Below are 19,059 nucleotides of genomic sequence, written 5' to 3' on the forward strand. Positions count from 1 at the left end.
TAAAGTTAAGGAATTTAGCACTTTCTATGTATAGGAAGATGCAAGAGTCTGGGCTCACTGAAATTATTCCTTTCATATGCATCTCAGCTATCTGGAGCCAGTATCCCGAGTTTGTCACATCCTGAGCTTCCTCAAGGCTCACCCTAGGGAGTGGCTGCAGTCTGATGCTGTGAGGTCGCAGGTATTCTTTTCCTTCCTGACATTACGGCTCAGGAGCTCACAGCGGAGGGCTGGAAGTGCTGATGACCGTGACCTCCTGTTCACTGATATGGCAGGAAATACTCAATTTCTCAGACCTACTCTCTCTCTTCTCACCTCATCTTCTCACGAGCACACACCACATGCAATTATCTTTAATGTAATTTTCAAGAGCCTTTGCTCATTCATTCTTTTACTGATTCATTTAATAAATATTTATTGAGCAAAGATGACATGCTATATGAATATGAATGCTATATGAATCTGAATGAATATCCTTTTATTTAATAACAAATACCTGATCAAGCTGAGTAAAAACCTTTTGGATTGGCCATGCTGTCAACGTTGACATGACTAAGCATAGTATGGTCACTCCACCAATCTGATTACTGCTTTAATTTTGCAACATGGACTTGTCCCCAGTTACTCTTTATTTCAAATAAAATAACTCCTCATTTTTTTTTTTATTATTTGAAACATCTTTAAAGTAAGCATCAGGTTCTCCCTATCAGTTATGTGTCAGAGCACTAGGGTGAACACCATCCCCAGATGGAGAGCTCAGTTGGTGGAAGCCCAGGATTAAAGAATGCATGGCTGGGCTGGTGGTCCAGTAGTTAAGAATCCACCTGGCAATGCAGGGGACATGGGTTTGATCTCTGATCTGGGAAGATCCCACATGCTACAGAGGAACTAAGCCCATGTGTCACAACTACCAAGTTCGTGCTCTAGAGCCCACAAGCTGCAACTATACCGAAGCCTGTACACATAGAGCCTCTGCTCCAAAACAAGAAAGAAGCCAGCAGTGAGAAGCCCATGCACCACGCTTGCCGCAACTAGAAAATGCCCACATGTAGCAATGAAGACTCACCACAGCCATACATTTTTAAAATCTTAAAAAAAAAAAAATAAAAAGACTCCATGGCTTTATTCTCTGGGCAGAGAGACACTTCGCCTCAACACTGGCCAGATGTCTCAAAAATAAAATACCATGCCACTGTTTACCAAGGACATCAAAGGAGAAGATACTGACTGATGTTTACAAAAGAGGACCATGAGCCATCAGTAAGTAATATTACCCTGAAAGAAAGAGACAGTGTTCCAGTCAATTTCATCAATAGCAAATGAAACTTAAGCAAAAGCTTGGCTCCAAATGAGATGTGGAAGAGAGCACCCAACAGTGCTCTGACCAAACACTTGCAGCTCTGAAGACAGGGGTGAGCCCGAACAGGGAGCAGAGGCCCTCAGCTAGCAACCTCACATCTCAGGATCATTCAGCTGTTTTCCAGCTGGGGGAGCCCAGGGGAAGTTTTTGCACCTTGTTGGCTTTGCTTTCATCATATGTACAATGAGAGGTTTGAATAAATGACTTTTAGGAACAGTCCAACTCTAAATCCTCTGTGATTTATATAAGAGTTACTGAATGACATGGAAAAAAACTAAACCCAAATCAGAACAACTGTCTCTAACAGGAAAGGAAGTCTTCTGGGCATGGTGCAGGGTAAGAGCTCTTAGTAGGGAGGGGAGGACAAACTATAATGCCCAGAAAGATTCAACTGTGGTGGAAAATGTTAACAGAATGAAAAATAAAAGCCCTGTTATTTATTCAGCTAGGTACAGCTAATATCCAAGAGACATCTAGAAAAAAAAGATTGGATTAAGTCCAAAATTCGGTGCTTATATAGACAGAAGATCATATTGTCTGCCAATCACTAGTGCATTTATGTATCTGTAACTGGAAAGACAGACAGAGCTGACTGCTTACATTTTACTGAAAATGATAACACTATATCATTGCTCTTTGGGGACTCATTTTTTCTAAGCGTGCAAAATTCTACAGGCTTTAACAATAAAATGCATATAAAGACATTTGAAATCTAAGTGATCTCTTGACATTTGACTAAAAGTCAAAGCAGAGGACCACAGGACAAATAGAATACTTCACCCATGAAGGGTGACTATTAGCTTTGTTTCATGGTCTGTAAATGACTTATTAAACTCCTCTATAAAGTTTTATTACTGTTCTAAACCCATTAATAACTGTCCTCACTTTAAATGTCCTACTGTTTGCTGAATATGCCAGCAGTGGGCTGCAATAATGGCTGCCTGGCATTAGATTTTTTTCTCTAAAACTAAGGATATAAAGGAGAAGGCGTTAGACACACTATGCAACACTGATTATATCATTTAAAGGAAAACAGAAAGAGCCAGATGTTAGTTGTCTCTCTTTGTATGGGTATAACCTGCTTGATTCCACATTTCCATCTTTAGTTCCTGACTGTCAGCAGCCTAGACAGAAGGGAATAAAAGTGAATGTGTGTTTCAGCACATTGGGAAAGCACTTAACAGATAAAACAATTTACATCTTAATAGCTTTCTTTCATTACATCGACTCCTCCTCTGCTGTTCCTCTTAGAGGCTGCAGAAATATTTGCAAACTATTGGCAAGTATAAAGAGCATCACAAAATTTCTAGGGCTGTCAGGATCTCCAGAGGCCGTAAGCCAACCTCCCATCCGCACTTGGAATCACTTCTCTGCTTGGTCTCCTGAGACTGATGGTACTCGGTTTGCCCTGAAGTTGACTTCTCCCTATTTAAGTCTTCAAACCGTTGGGAAGAACTGTCCTATGCTGAACAGGAAGTGGCTGCCATGGAACTTTCCCTAAGACCCAACGTCCTGCCTATCGGAGCAACTCACAGCATGAATCTCCTCCCTGTTTCCCATGACACATCCAAAGACAGCGCTGGAAGCTCTCACTGGTCATCTAGCTTACAAGCCGCCCCTCCCAGCACCCTCTGCTGCTCCTTAGAAGGAATGGTTTCCATCGGCCTCTCCATCTTGGATGCCTAAGTGAAGGAGCTTCTAGTTTTATCTGCAACATTTCTTTAACATTTCCCCCAAAAGTAAACTCAACATCCCTCCTTATACAGAGGAGACACCAATGCCCCAGAGTTGGGCCATCAGAGAGTAGCCTGCTTCTGGAAAGCACTGTGGTCGAGAACTTGAAGTGCATATGAACATATGGGGAAAACAGTGACAATAAAATCAGAGTAAATTCATGGAAACCTCAACTTTAAGACACAGGACAAACACAAATACAGGGTACATTCTACTCATTATCAACACTCCAAACATTTAAAATGGGTAAAATGGGAACGTTAATATTAATTTCTTTTCCCTGGCTTGTGTTTGATAGGAAAGTTTCAGGATCTTCTGATCCTACAGCTTCAAGTTACATGCCAAAGTGAATTTGCTATCTTGTGAAATACATACATTAAAAAAATTTTTTTAGTCTTTGCTGCCAAAATAATTGCTACTCTCAAAATATTCGTGCTCTTTGTTGAAAACTGTGGCATCTCTGCTGAGAAGTGGCTGCCCAGTCAGACTTTCCAATGCCCCAAACTATATTCTCACATGGCCCAGAAACCAGATGTCACTGATTAATGTGAGCAAGAGAGACATATATCATTTTCAGCTGGGGTTCTTTGTTAATTGTGGTAAAAACACATACCTAACATAAAACTTACTATTATAACCATACAATTCAGTGACACTAAATACATTCATAGTCTTGTGTAACCAATGTCACAATTTCCAGACCATCTTCACCATCGCAAATAGAATCCCTGTACCCGTTAAATAAAATTCCTCATTTCCCTCCTCCCAGCCTGTGCCAACCACTATTTCACTCTGCTCCTATGAATTTGTCTATTCCAGGTATCTCATATAAGTAAAAATCATACACAATGTGTCCTTTTTGTATCTGGCTTCCAACATTTAGTGTAATATTTTCAAGGTTCACCTACGTTGCAGCATGAATCAGAATTTTATTTCTTTTTAAGGCTGAATAGTACTCTGCTATACGTATACCTCACATTTGCTATCCATTCATCTGCAGACGGGCTTGAGGATTATTTTTGCCTTTTAGCTATTGTGAATAATGCTGCAATGAACATTCACATGTAAGTTATCTGTTTAAGGCTCTATCCCACTTCTTTTGGGAGGGGAACTGCCAGATCATATGGTAATTCTATGCATAACTTTTGAGGAACCATTATTGTCTTCCACAGCAGTCATACTATTTCACGTGGCCACCAGCAATGTGTGAGGGTTCCAATTTCTCCATACCTCACCAACACTATTTTCCTTTTAAAAAATAAAAATAAAAAAAACAGTTGCAATCCTAATAAATTTGAAGAAGTATCTTATTATAGTTTGATTTGTATATCCATAATGACAAATAATGTTATGCATCCTTTCATGTGTTTATTGGCTATGTGGATGGTTTTTGGTTTTTTTTTTTTTAGAAATATCTATACAAGTCCTTTGTCTCCTTTTGAATTAGGCTGCTTGTTTTTTTGCTGTCAAATGTTCTCACCACAAAAAGAAAATGGTAATTAGGTCATGTGATATAATTGTGTATCAAATCAACACAGTATATATGTTAAACATATATATTATATGTAAACTATATCTCAATAAAAAAGAAAGAAAGGAGAGAGAGGTTGGGCTGGAGGGAGCACAGAAAGAAGGAAGAAAGGATTCTACAAATACCTATTTATAAATAAAAAGAACAATGGCCACTCAGAATGGCCATTATTAAAAAGTCTACAAATAATAAAGAACAGAAAGAATGTGGAGATAAGGGAACCCTGCAAAACTGTTGGTGACAATGTAGACTGGTGCAGCTACTATGGAAAGCATTATGGAAGTTCTTCAAAAAACTAAAAAGAGAATTACCACATCATCCAGCAATCCCTCTCTTAGGCATATATCCCATGTGTGCGTGCCTGGTCGCTCAGTTGTGTCTGACTCTTCTGTGACCCCACAGACTGTAGTCCACCAGGCCCCTCTGTTCATAGACTTTTCCAGGCAAGATTACTGGAATGGGTTGCCATTTCCTCCTCCTGGGATCTTCCTGACCAGGGACTGAACCCATGTTTCTAGCGTCTCCTGTGCTGGCAGGCAGAGTCTTCACCACTGCACCATCTGAGAAGCCCCAGTCATACACTCAGAGGAAACTCTGATTTGAAAAGACACATGCGCCCCAGTGTTCACAGCAACACTATTCCCAACAGCCAAGACATGGAAGCGACCTAAATACCATCCACATATAAATGAACAAAGAAGAGGCAGTATGTTACACACATACAACACACACACACAGAAATACTACTCAGTCATTAAACAAAGAATGAAATAATGCCATTTGCAGCAACATGACCTACGGACTGTCATACTAAGTAAAGTCAGTCGGGCAGAAAAAGATAAATATATCGCATCACTTATCTGTGGAAAACGAAATATGATACAAACGAACTAAAGTTAAAAATAGAAACATTCACAGACATAGAAAACAAACTTATGGTTACCAGAGGAGAAAGGGGTAGGGGGATGAATCAGGAGTCTGGGATTGGAAGATGGAAGCTATTGTGTATAAAATAAACAACAAGGTCCTACTGTATGGCACAAGGAACACAGTCAATATCTTATAATAAACTATAGTGGAAAAGAATATGAAAAAGTACATGTGTGTGTATATACTGGATTGGCCAAAAAGTCCGTTCGGGCTTCCCATCTGCTGTTATGGGAAAATCCAAATGAACATTTTGGCCACAACCCGATGTGCGTAACGATCACTCTGCTGCACACCTGAAATGAACACAGCACTGCAAATTAACTACACTTCCGTTTTCTAAAAGGGGGCTCTAAGGTCATATTTGTGAATTTTTCAGTACATTCTGTCATAACCTGCTAGAGTGGGAAAGTTATGATTTAAAGTGTCTGATGCTGCCTTAGAATCTAGTAACTTATCTGGGGCTTCACTTTTCTTACTCTAATGATCTGCTTGTATGGCCCCATGAGAGGCTTGCTCAGCTATTTTTAGTACTTACTTTCAAATACTTATGCTAAGTTTACTAATTATACATGACAAACCTGCATATATTATCATTTAATGCTCAAATCAAAGCTACGAAATGGGTGCCATTATCCTAAAGAGATCTCACCATACAAACTGTAGACCCAGGATTCAAACCCAGCTATTTAAATGATCACACCATGTTACTGTCTTCCACTCACATGCTAACTTCTTAACTTTCTCCCTAAATAATGGATTTGTATCCTTCCTTTTACTTGGAAGATAACTTCAAAAGTCTTTCAGTAGCCCTCTGAGAATTTATAGGAAGCTCAACTCATTGTATGCTATTTCCCGACACTATTATCAATTCACACCTGCTATAATGTGTCCCTCTCCTTCCTATTTTTAACATGTTTTTAATCTGACCTTGCAAAGAGCTTGTTAAATGTCTTTTTCTTTTCTTTCATTGAAAAACTTTTCTGATAAGTGATCATATGGCTTGGATATCTCAAAGTATTTCAGATTAAGAAGCCTAAGTGAGCACTGGTCAGTAGACTCATAAGAAGGGGGAGTGAAGACATGCAGGCCAATCAGTCTCAATGGAATACTAAAGAAGGAAAAGTGGACAGTTCAATCTATCCAACACATAATTCTTCATATTTAAAGATTAAGGTAAGACAAAATAAAAGAAATGAGTAAAGAATCATTGCTTATAAGTCTGTAGCTCCCCAAAATGGCTCTGCAAAAGCCCAGATTACATTCTCAGTCTCTGCCAATGGCTTTTATCATGCTTCAGAGCAAGAGGATATGCTCCTTGGAGATGAGTTAGCTGGACTGCAAAAGTGGAGAAGAACTGGAGAAGAACTGATGAAAAAAATCAGTGAGCAGCTCAAATTTTACCCACGTTGGCGGCCTAAGAAGAATCCAGAGAATACTGCCTTATGGATATCAGGTTCTCAACAAAACACACAAGGAGGGAAGAGACGTACGAAACACATCACTGCAGACGAGCGCAGACAACACAGAGGTGCAGAGTGCAGACCCAGAGCACTCACTCTAGACACGGCACGTGGGCACCACTCCGGGTGTCAGCGCACATTTACTAAACAACTACTGCGCATCAGCAACTGCGCAGGAGGTGCAGTTGTGAATGGGAAAGGCAGGTTCCTGTCTCTGTGGGGCTTTCATCCTAGCAGATGGCATGGACGTTAACCAGCTAATTATACAGCTCATGTTTTAATTAAAAGTGAAATACGTGCAACAAAGGAGAATACGGGGTATCACGGAAGGTTTTCTGGAGGAAACGGTGTTTGAACTGAGCACTGAAGGAAGGAAGAAGGTAAGAAGGATGGGGAACGGTGGGTGGGACCGCACAGAGCGGAGAGCAGCCCAGCACCTGATGGAACCAGAGACAAGGCGGCTGTGGCCACAGCGCAGACAGAAGAGGAGGAAGTGGCCTGAGAGGCAGTGGGTGAAATAAGGGCTGTCTGTTATGTTAATGAGTCCAGTCTTGCTCCCAGGAGCAGCAGAAAGCTAGCAGAGAGAGTAATATGGTAAGATTTGCCCCTTCAAATGATCATTCTGGCAGTCACTACATGAAAAATAGATCAGAGCGTCGTCATCTTCTCCAATATTTTCCCGTTCCCAAGGTCAGTCCTACACAAATCACGCAACAATGCTCAATGTCCTTAACTTTTGGGGAATTGCAAATCAACACCATGTGTGACATCACTTCACACCATTAGGACAGCCATAATGGAAAAGGACACAAGATAACAAACAGTGGAAAGGGTATGGAGAAACTGGAATCCTCAAAACATCATTGGTGGAAATTTTAAATGGTGTAGCCACTCTGGAAAACAGTGTGATGAGGAAAATGGAAAGGGAAAAGGTAGAAGTAGTGACAGATATTATTTTTCTGGGCTGCAAATTTACTGCAGACAGTGACAATAGCCATGAAATTAGAATACTCCTTGAAAGGAAAACTCTGACAAACCTGGACAGCCTATTAAAAAGCAGAGGCATCACTTTGCTGCCACATGTCTGTATAGTCAAAGCGATGGTTTTTCTAGTAGTCATGTACAAATGAGAGAGTTGGACCATAAAGAAGGCTGCATGCCGACAAATTGATGCTTTCCAATCGGGGTGGTGGGGAAGACTCGTGAGAGTCCTTTGGACAGCAAGGAGATCAAACCAGTTAATCCTAAAGGCAATCAACACCGAAAATTCATTGGAAAGACTGATGCTGAAGCTCCAATACCTTGGTCACCTGATGCAAAGAGACAACTCATTGGAAAAAACCCTGATGCTGGGAAAAACTGCGGGCAAGAGGAGAAGGGAGCAACACAGGATGAGACGGTTGGATGGCATCATTGACCCAATGGACATGAATTTCAGCAAACTTTGGAAGATAATGGAGAACACAGGAGCCTGGCATGTTGCAGTCCATGGGGTCACAAACAGTTGGACAGGACTTAGCGAATAACAACATTACCTTACTAAACAATGTCTTGTCAAATTCAAGCAATGTCTGCCCATTCTCTATTCAGTTAAAGTTCAATATTTTTGACAGCATTTGTATCTTATATATTTCCACTATATTCATTTAAAATGAGAACAATTTCTAAAAGTAATAGCTGGATTAAACCTACTCACCGTATAAGAATTTACTTCAGATTCAAAACTTCACACAGACATAAAGCTAATAGGGGCAGTTTGTTAATGCAAAGTTTTAGTGATACCAAGGTAGTGAGAAATAAGAAAAGTTCAAATATGTGATGAAAGTGAAAGTGTTAGTCACTCAGTCGTGTCCAACTCTTGAGACCCCATGGACTGCAGCCCGCCAGCCTCCTCTGCCCATGGAATTCTCCAGACAAGAATACTGAAGCGGGTTGCCATGCCCTCCTCCAGGGCATCTTCCTGACCCAGAGTAAGTAGGTAGTCAGTAATTACCAACCAGTTTCCTCATCTTCAGTTCAAAGTGAACTGCAGTCTGGCCATGTTTCCAGATCGCTCTGGACAAAACTGACCCTGTGCCCCCCGAAGGCACCAGCCAGTCCTACTGCTTCATCCTCTCCCCTGGCTCAGCGTCTCCTCTGCTGTAGCTGCATTGGCCTCCCTGCTGCTCCTCACCCGGCAGGCAGGCTCCCACCCTGGATTCACACCTACTGTTCTCTCCACCCACCTTCGCCCAGGTATCTGCATGGCTACTTCCTCACTTCCTTCCAGCTTTTACTTAACCACCACCTACACAGTGATGCGTTCCTTGGCTCCCCAGGGTGGGATTTCAACCCTACCTCCATGCAGACACCTCTAGCCCCCCACTTTTCCTTTTTTCTTTTTTTTTTTTTTCCTTTTTTCTTTTAAATCAGTGTTTATCATCATGTGACAGCTAACATTATCTAACACAAACTTTCTTGTTCATTGTTTTGATTTGTGGTTTATTTTTTCCATCAGAATGGAAGTGCCATGCAGGCAGAAATCTTGCCAATTTTGTTCATTTTGTTCATTGTTCATTCGTCACACCAAGAACAATACCTGGTATATAAACATTTGTTGACAGACTGAATGAACTAGATAAGAGTGGGAAATCATCTGTTTTGTAAATAAAATCTTACTGAGACACAGTCATGCTCATCCCTTTATATATTTATTCTCTATGGCAATTTTTGTGCTATAGGAGCAGAATTAAGTAAGATGTATGTATTTATTATGATTTTTAGATTAAGCCCTTAGGGCAAATATTTCATTTTTTCTTCACGCAACTATGAAGGTAGTAATCTCTTCTGAATATATTCATTTAAATTTAATTTTCAGTTTTTCTTGAGTTGAAGCATAGTTTAACAACTAAATTTTACAAATATGTTGATGTGAAGACTTGAGAGCAGTTTTGGGAGAATTTGAGTTAGGTACTGTACAAGAGGGGCTGGAAAACCACGGCCAGTGAGTTGACCACCTAATTTTGTAAAGAAAACTGATGGACAAGGGCCATTACCACTCACATCTGGATTCTCTGTCCTGTTGCCTACTATACTGGCAGTATTCAGCAGTGGTGGCAAAGATCACATGGCCCTACAAACCTAAAATATTTACTATCTGGTCCTTTACACAAAAAGTTTGCCGACTTCGCCTCTTTAACATCATTCTGAACATTATCCTTAAACACAAAAGAATCAAAGAGAGCTATTAAATACACCGTCAAAGCTCAAACAACTCTCACAGTAATTTTCTGGTCTCTTGAGGAAACACCAACTTAGGCAGTTTTATAATATACCTAGCAAGAAATGAGTGTTTTGATTTCTGACACACCGTAAACCCATGAGGACAAACATAATTTCCCTAAACGGTCCTGTGGAGGTGCTACAGTTTTTTGGCTGCCACAGTCTGTCATGTAAATCCATTATGCTGACAGCTCTGCTGGTTAAGACTGAAGCTGGAATTAATATCCATTATCTAAAGGTCATTGCACAGGAACGAGCCGGCATCCAATTTTAAATGTTAATAACAGTAACATTTTTTCAAATATAAACAAAAGGTCTTACTTTGTTTTTTAATTATTTCCCTTAAACACTTCATTTAAAAATGAAAATGTTAAAGCAAAAAACCTGGATGATACAATGCAGGTACACACTGGTGTTGTGTCGATGACCCTACCTCTCAGAGTCTGCGTGCTTATGGGATGCGCAGAGGCTGTGTTGAGGTTCTCACCCGTACTACCTACCACTCCTCACTGAGTCTAAGATGCCAGAGATCATAAGGAACCACACCATTTTACATACCACTAACAAAGAAAAAATGCTGCCACTTACATGGCACACACTTTATCACTTAGAACTGCATCTTATACTCAATGCATGCGCTCTGAGGCATATTTTGATGTGGATTTTCTCATACACTGCCTTTATGACACACAAAAGGGGATGTCTACGCACAATGAATTGCTTGAGTTTTTCTTAAAAGTCCTTCCCATTTGGAGACTGACTCCTCTTATTTGTCAACCTGGAATCATCCAACCTCTGTACTGTTTCGCAAGTGTGGCTCCATCAGAACGTGGATGCAGGACAGTACTATGATGCACCTCTTCCGAGGTGTCTGGGTTCACTTCCGGGACACTCACACTCATTCCACAAGGTTCAACGCACACATGCCAACAGCAGAAACTACACTGGGACTGCCGTCTGGACACCAGTGCTGATGCACTCATTTCAGAGATATTAAAGCTGAGGGGGGAAACGGATGCTTTAGAACTCGTCCCTTCACTGTTAGTATGTGGTCCAACAACGAAATTCAGTCAGACACTGGCCTAACACAGCACCACACTGAAGCACTTAAAGGCAGGAATAATCATCTCCACTTCATCTGCACCACAGCTCCCTTGTAACAGGACGATTTTCAAAGTATTAATGTTACAAGTAACTGTAACGTTTGGAATAGGGAATTTAATTCTGTATGAAATGTAATGAATACATACATTGACGACTGAGCCAGAATTGACCCAAAATAAAAACTAACAAGAAGACTTTATTCAAACCAACCACAAACATTCAAGCCCATACAGTGGCAGATCATTAGTGACTCCTCTTGTGGCCACACCCCACTGAATCTTAGTATACTCTGGGCTGGCAAACACTCAACAGATCTCTTACCCAACTTTGGAAAAATCAGCCACACTGAGTAGCCAAGAAGTCTGTAGAGCAACCGAGTATGATGAAAAGACACACCTGGTGTATCTCTGGAGAAGGGAAACAGATTTCCCACAGTCACACCTCTCCTCCCCACTAACCACTAGCAAGGGCCAGGAAAGTGATCCCAGCCTCAGTGTACCCCAGAACCCCACACTTACCCGCTTCCTCACCCCACCACACTTGCAGATTAACCACCTTTCTTAAGACCACCTGGACTCCTGGCGATTTTGTTCTAGCAGGCAGTAAACTTCTTTGTGAATCTTTTGACCTTGAAGGGCTTAGTCTTATTCTTTGTCAGGACAGGTCTATAGTTTAATTCATAGCCCTAGGAATTAGTCCAGGGCTTTCCAAGTGGTGCTAGTGGTAAGAATCCGCCTGCCAATGCAGAAGACATAAGAGACATGGGTTCAATCCCTGGGTCAGGAAGATCCCCTGGAGCAGGAAATGGCAACCCACTACTGAAAAATATCCCATAGACAGAGGAGCGTGGCAGACCACAGTTCATGGGGTTGCAAATAGCTGGACACAACTGAAGTGACTTAGCATAGCATGCACAGGACATGATTGAAAGGCTATGGAAGGTCTAGACTAGCATCTGGTTTCAGGCTGATGTAACTACTTAGGACCATAGTAAGGTACCACCCAGTAGCTAGACTGGAATTCCTACATCCCCCATGAGCATAATCTCTGCTGTATCAATCCAGCTCTCAACCTTATGGCATCTGCTCTATCCTTTTTCTAGGCCTAACAGAATCCTGTTCTGTGCATGCCCACTGCAGCCCAGCCCTCACAAAGGACCTGTGTGAAACCTCCATTAGACTTCTGGGCCCGATCCCTCTTTGCATCTCTTCTCTTATACTCTTCCCTGTGAACCTTCACTAGTTCTCATCCCTGCACACTGAACTCTTCCTCCCTAACTCGGCAAGACCTTGGTATTCTTCTTGGACTCTGCTTCCATAAACAGGCAAAAAATCAAGGGCTACGCACAATGAATTGCTTGAGTTCAAAACAAAGAGTGTGATGAGGTTCACCTCATGTTTCGCTTCTCAAGGCTCAGAACCCAATGTTGCCTATTTTCCAGTGACTGAAAACAAACTGCTTCACATGTTTTGTTGAATTTTCCTGTTGTTTTGGTGGGAGGGCATGTTAGTATCAGTTACCGTCAAGAGAGAAATCCTATATGCACTTTCCCAAGTATACATATTAAATCATGAAAATTGACCATATATTAGCTACAAGAAAACCTCAATAAATTCTAAAAAGACAAAACAGTACTGCCGAAACTTGCTGACCATAGTGCAATAAAACTAGAAAGAACAAAATTAATAAAACAAAATAAACCCTCACTGTTAAACAATTATTGGCTCAATGAAGGAACGTACACCAAAACTGAAATATATGCAGAAAACAAAAACAATGGATGCACTACAGATCAGAATCCAATACTGGAAGAAAATTCATAGCTTTAAATATTTTAATGATAAAGCAAAAAGGAGATAAATGAATTAAGCATTCACAAAGAGTGAATCAGTAGATAAAAGAAGAATTTTTTTTAAACTAGGACTAATACGCAAATTCCCAAACTGGCCTAAATACTATATGCACATTTGTATACGCACACAAATGCGCACATAATAGTTAAAACCATTATCTTAACTAATCAATAAAATTACAAAAGTGCAAATACATATATATATTTTGGAATATATGCATTATATATAAATACATATATAATATATTTAAATGCATATATAAAAAATATATATAAATGGAAGCAGGAAGTTAACTTCTGAAACCTAAGAAAACAAAAGAATTATGAGAAGCTATTCTGTCCAAGTCTATAGATTTGAAAGTGTGTGTGAAATGAAGACATTCTAGGAAAATATAATATCCTATAACTGACTCTATAAAAGATGGGAAAATGAAAAAAGATTTACTATCACTGTGGAAACAGAGAATGGTGTCAAAGAGCTATCACAGCTACCGTACCTTCAAGAAAGAGAGCAAGCCAGATGGCTTCACAAGGGACTTCTATAAAACTTTTAAAAGGTAATATCTAAGATATCTAAACTGTTCCAAAGCCAAAGGAAGAAAGAAAACTTCCTTAAAAAGAAGCAGCAATACAGCAATAACACTAAAATCCAGCAAAAAAGAAACAAGAAACAAAACTATAGGTAAATCACTTATAAACAGCAAAGGAAAATCTTGAATAAAAGATTAACAAAAACCTGAAGCAGCACAATTAAAGAATATTATATCACAATTAACTGTGCTTACTGATCCAAACTGATGCAACTAGGGTGGTTGCATATTAGATAGTCTATTAAATATAATCCATGACATGAATAGATCCAAGGAAAAATCATTTGATCATTTCCAGAGGGGTCAAAAGTCATCATTATTTATTTACTATTATTTATTCTTGATTGCAAAAGATAAAATGTAAACACTTCCTTAACCAGAAAAAAAAGATTCTGAGGCAATACCAAGATATCCTCTATATCACTCTCTGAATCTTGCAATTAGACTAGAGAGAAAAAGTAGAACTATAAAAATTAAAGACTGTTTCTATTTGCAATCATTATTATTACATAACCAGAAAATAAAGAGAATCATCTAGGTCATCACCATGGAAAGTAATAAGAGAATAAACCTAGAGACAAAGTTAATAAACGGAAATTAAAAAAACTTTCAAACACATACTTAAAAAAATAATTGAAAACTAAACTGGTAGAAAATTCCTTATTTCTGATAGCAAGTAAAAAAGGATAAAATATCTGGGGAGAGATAAACAGGAAGAAATGCATATGGCCTATATAAAGAAAACTATAAAGAAAGAAAAGTCAAACAAATGGGAAAACATAACATGCGCTTAGATCCAGAGACAAGTAATCTCATGTGCCCTGATGGAAGTATAAACTGTCAGGCTGCTTACGACAACCTGTCAATACCCATGGAAATTACAGACGCATATACCCCTTGAGAAGGAAATGGCAACCCACTCCAGTGTTCTTGCCTGGAGACTCCCAGGGACAGGGGTGCCTGGTGGGCAGCCATCTATGGGGTCGCACAGAGTCGGACACAACTGAAGCAACTTAGCAGCAGCAGCAGATATCCCTTGATCTAGTGATTCTAACCCCAGGAATTTACTCTGTAGATAGTTCTGCTCCCATGTGAAGGTTATGTGTGCTTAAGAACTGTCTTCAATAGCAAAAGATTGGAAATTACTCATATCCATTAGATTACAGGTTTAGAAACAGTGGAATAGTGGCTGGCTTTCTTTTTCTGGGCTCCAAAATCACAGCAGATGGTGACTGCAGCCATGAAATTAAAAGACGCTTACTCCTTGGAAGGAAAATTATGACCAACCTAGACAGCATATTAAAAAGCAGAGATGTTACTTTGCCAACAAAGGTCCGTCTAGTCAAGGCTATGGTTTTTCCAGTAGTCATGTATGGACGTGAGAATTGGACTGTAAAGAAAGCTGAGCGCCGAAAAATTGATGCTTTTGAACTGTGGTGTTGGAGAAGACTCTTGAGAGTCCCTTGGACTGCAAGGAGATCCAACCAGTCCATCCTAAAGGAAATCAGTCCTGAGTATTCATTGGAAGTAACTGATGCTAAAGCTGAAACTCCAATACTTTGGCCACCTGATGCAAATAACTGACTCCTTGGAAAAGACCCTGATGCTGGGAAAGATTGAAGGAGGGAGGAGAGGGGACGACAGAGGATGAGATGGTTGGATGGCGTCACCGACTCAACGGACATGAGTTTGGGTAAAGTCCGGGAGTTGGTGATGGACAGGGAGGCCTGGCGTGCTGTGATTCATGGGGTCGCAAAGAGTCAGACACAACTGAGTGACTGAACTGAAATGAACCCATAAAACAGAATAGGATGCTGCTGTATAAAAGGATAAATGTTTCAATGTACTAAAATCCCTCAACTCTTGGCAATATTTATTATTGTTGAGAATGCACATGCTTCTTAAGGGAGAAAAAAAACATTGCCAACATTTAGGTATAGTGACCACACAGAAACACAACTCTAAATGTTGGGGGGAAAATCAAAACCGTGACTTAAAGATTTTATCCACTGATCTTGGATTTTTTTAGTTCATTGATCCTTAAAGATTTTATCCATTGATCTTGGATTTTTTTATTCATTGATCCTATTCAAGTCGTATTTTCATGAACATTCAAATGAGAGATTTTATTAATATAAAAGTAGTAAACACTGTGTTTAAGATGTAACAATATTCCCAACTTTATCTATAGATTCAATGCAATCCCGATCAAAGTCCAAGAAAGTTATTTTATGAGTATCAACAAACTGATTCTAAAGTCTATATTAAGGAGAAGAACAAAGTTGAAGGACTGATGCCACCCGACTTAAAGATTTACCTTAAAGCTACAGTCATCAAGACAGTGGGTATTGGTGAAAGTATAAAGCAAATAGGTCAATGGAAGAGAATAGAGAGCCCAGTAACACACTTGGATAAATACAGTTAAATGACCTTTGACAAAGGAGCAAAGGAAACACAATGGAGCAAAGACAGTCTCCCCATCAAACAGTCCTGGAACAGCAACATACAAAAAAAAATCTACCTTATACACTGCACAAACATTAACTCACAATGGATCACAGACCTAATTGTAAAAATTCAAAACTACAAAACTCCTAGAGGATAATGTAGGAGAAAACCTAGATGACACTGGGTATGGTGAAGACTTCTGAGGTAATAACACCATGGACACAATCCATTTTTAAAAATTGATAAACTGGACTTAACTAAAATTAAAACTTTGGCTCTCCAAAAGAATTAAAACACAAGTCACAGATTGGGAGAAAATATTTGCAAAAGACACATCTGATAAAGGACTTTATCCAACAAATGCAAAGAACTCTTGAAACCCAAGAGCAAGAAGAAAAAATAATCCAATTAAAAATTAAGTTAAAGATTTTAGCAGAGACCTCCACCAGAGAAGATACACAAATGGGAAACAAGAATATAAGAAAATGCTTCACATTGTATACCATCAGGGAAAGGGAAATTAAAACAAGGAGCTACCATGACCACTTAACAGAACATCCAAAACCCAGAACACTGACAACACCCAAAACTGGCAAGGGTATTGAGGAACAAAAACTCTTATTCACTTTGGGAATGCACAACGGTACAGCCACACTGGGAGACAGTTTGGCATCCCTTAAAAAATGAAATAATTAGCATACTATTAGCAAGTACACTCTTCGGTATTTACCTAAAGGAGTTCAAAACTTATGTCCACACAAAAACCGTAATATTTATAGCAGCTTTATTCATAATTGCCAAAACCTGGAAGCAACCAAGATGTCCTTCATTAGGTGAATGGATTAACAAACTGCAGTACCTCCATACAGTAGAGAATTTTATTCAGTACTAAAATGAAATGAGGCATCAAACCGCGAAAACACATGGAAGAACCTTAAATTAATATTACTGAGTGAAAAAAAGCCAGTCTGAAAAGGTGACATACTGTGTGATTCTAACTTTATGATGTTCTGGAAGGGGCAAAACTGTGTAGACAGTAAAAAGATCAGAGGTTGTACAGGGCAGTGGGGATGGACAGGTAGAGCACAGAGGACTGGTAAGCCGATGAAAACACACCGTACAATATGATAATGGATGGATGGATGTCATTATGCATGCATGCTCAGTCGCTTCTGCTGTGTCTGACTCTCTGCGACCCCATGGACAGTAGCCTGCTAGGTCCTATGTCCATGGGATTTTCCCGGCAAGAATACTAGAGTGGGTTGCTCTGCCACCCTCCAGGAGATGTTCCTGACCAAGGGACTGAACCTGTGTCTCCTGCGCCCCCTGCACTGCAGGCGAGCACCTTACCGTTGGGTCACACCGGGGAAGCCCCAAATGTCATTATACACTTGTCCAAACACAGAGAAAGTACAAAATCAAGAGTGAGCCTGAATGTAAACTACGAACTCTGGGTGATTATTATATCAATGTACATTTATCTTTGGCAAAAAAATAAAAAAAATACCACTTTGGTGAGTGATACTGATAATGGGGTATGCTCTCCATGTGTGGGGACAGGGGTTATATGGGAAATTTCTGTACTGCCCTCCCAATTTGGTTTGAAACCTAAAACAAACAAACAAACAAAAAATTGAACTCTTCAATTGAGCTCTTTAAAAACTTTTATAAGTTTTTCATTTCAGTATTACAGATATGCATAAGATGTAAAGTAAAGCCACCCTCAACTCATTCAGTCTCATTTTCCAAGGTGATTTTGAGCATATATGTTTTTATTTTGATTGGTAGCAAAAAGTCTACACAGGATGCATACATTTTCGTTTCTTGATCTATCATCTGTAAGGAGTGCCTATTGATTTTGTGTCATGAACAAGAATGAATTAACTCTGAGACACTATCAAAATCCAACCAGACTTCCCATTTGTGCTGGTAATATTATTGTATTTGTAGACCTTTAAGCATCTATTTTGATTGATCAACTCTAAGTAGTACTTGTTAACTGTCTACTATGTGAGATGATGAAACTTATAAATAGGCAAAATTCAACATAATTAAAGATGAATTCTAAGAAGCATTTACCTTGTTCATAAAGTAGCTTCATATTCGAATCTTTGCAGGCAACCAGATTGTTGAGCAATGCAACCACACTTTGCATGGTGTTACCCAGAATGTTCTCCTGATGTTCCTGCAACAGAGTACCATTTTCATCATAACTGTACAGAAACAGAGAAACATCATTACATCATAAAAGAGACAAATGGTCACATGACTGACCTCCCTTCATTCTTTTTTTTGTTTTTCTATTTTTTTATTTTTATTTAGTTGGAGGCTAATTACTTTACAATATTGTAGTGGTTTTTGCCATACATTGACATGAATCAGCCATGGATTTACATGTGTTCCCCATCCTGATCCCCCCTTCCATCTCCCTCCCCACCCCATCCCTCTGGGTCTTCCCAGTGAACCAACCCCAAGCACTTGTCTCATGCATCCAACCTGGGCTGGTGATCTGTTTCACTATAGACAATATACATGTTTCAGTGCTATTCTCTCAGATCATCCCACCCTCGCCTTCCCCACAAAGTCCAAAAGTCTGTTCTATGCATCTGTATCTCTTTTTCTGTCCTGCATATAGGGTTATCGTTACCATCTTTTTAAATTCCATATATATGTGTTAGTATGCTGTATTGGTGTTTTTCTTTCTGGCTTACTTCACTCCGTATAATGGGCTCCAGTTTCATCCATCTCATTAGAACTGATTCAAATGTATTCTTTTTAACGGCTGAGTA

The 19,059-nt window shown here is 39.7% G+C and overlaps 1 protein-coding gene across 3 annotated transcripts in view; it reads right to left on the bottom strand.

Moving 5' to 3' along the window:
• The window catches only part of ULK4 (unc-51 like kinase 4), a 496,555-nt gene that overhangs the window by 214,984 nt on the left and 262,512 nt on the right, over positions 1-19,059 (bottom strand). For all 3 annotated transcript variants that reach the window (XM_043886762.1, XM_043886763.1, XM_043886761.1), the window contains one exon: positions 18,350-18,455. In XM_043886762.1, coding sequence (XP_043742697.1) covers positions 18,350-18,455 — 106 coding nt within the window. The remainder of the gene's footprint in view (positions 1-18,349; positions 18,456-19,059) is intronic.

This window comes from Cervus elaphus, chromosome 24, assembly GCF_910594005.1.
Source record: "Cervus elaphus chromosome 24, mCerEla1.1, whole genome shotgun sequence".
Classification (NCBI taxonomy): Eukaryota; Metazoa; Chordata; class Mammalia; order Artiodactyla; family Cervidae; genus Cervus; species Cervus elaphus.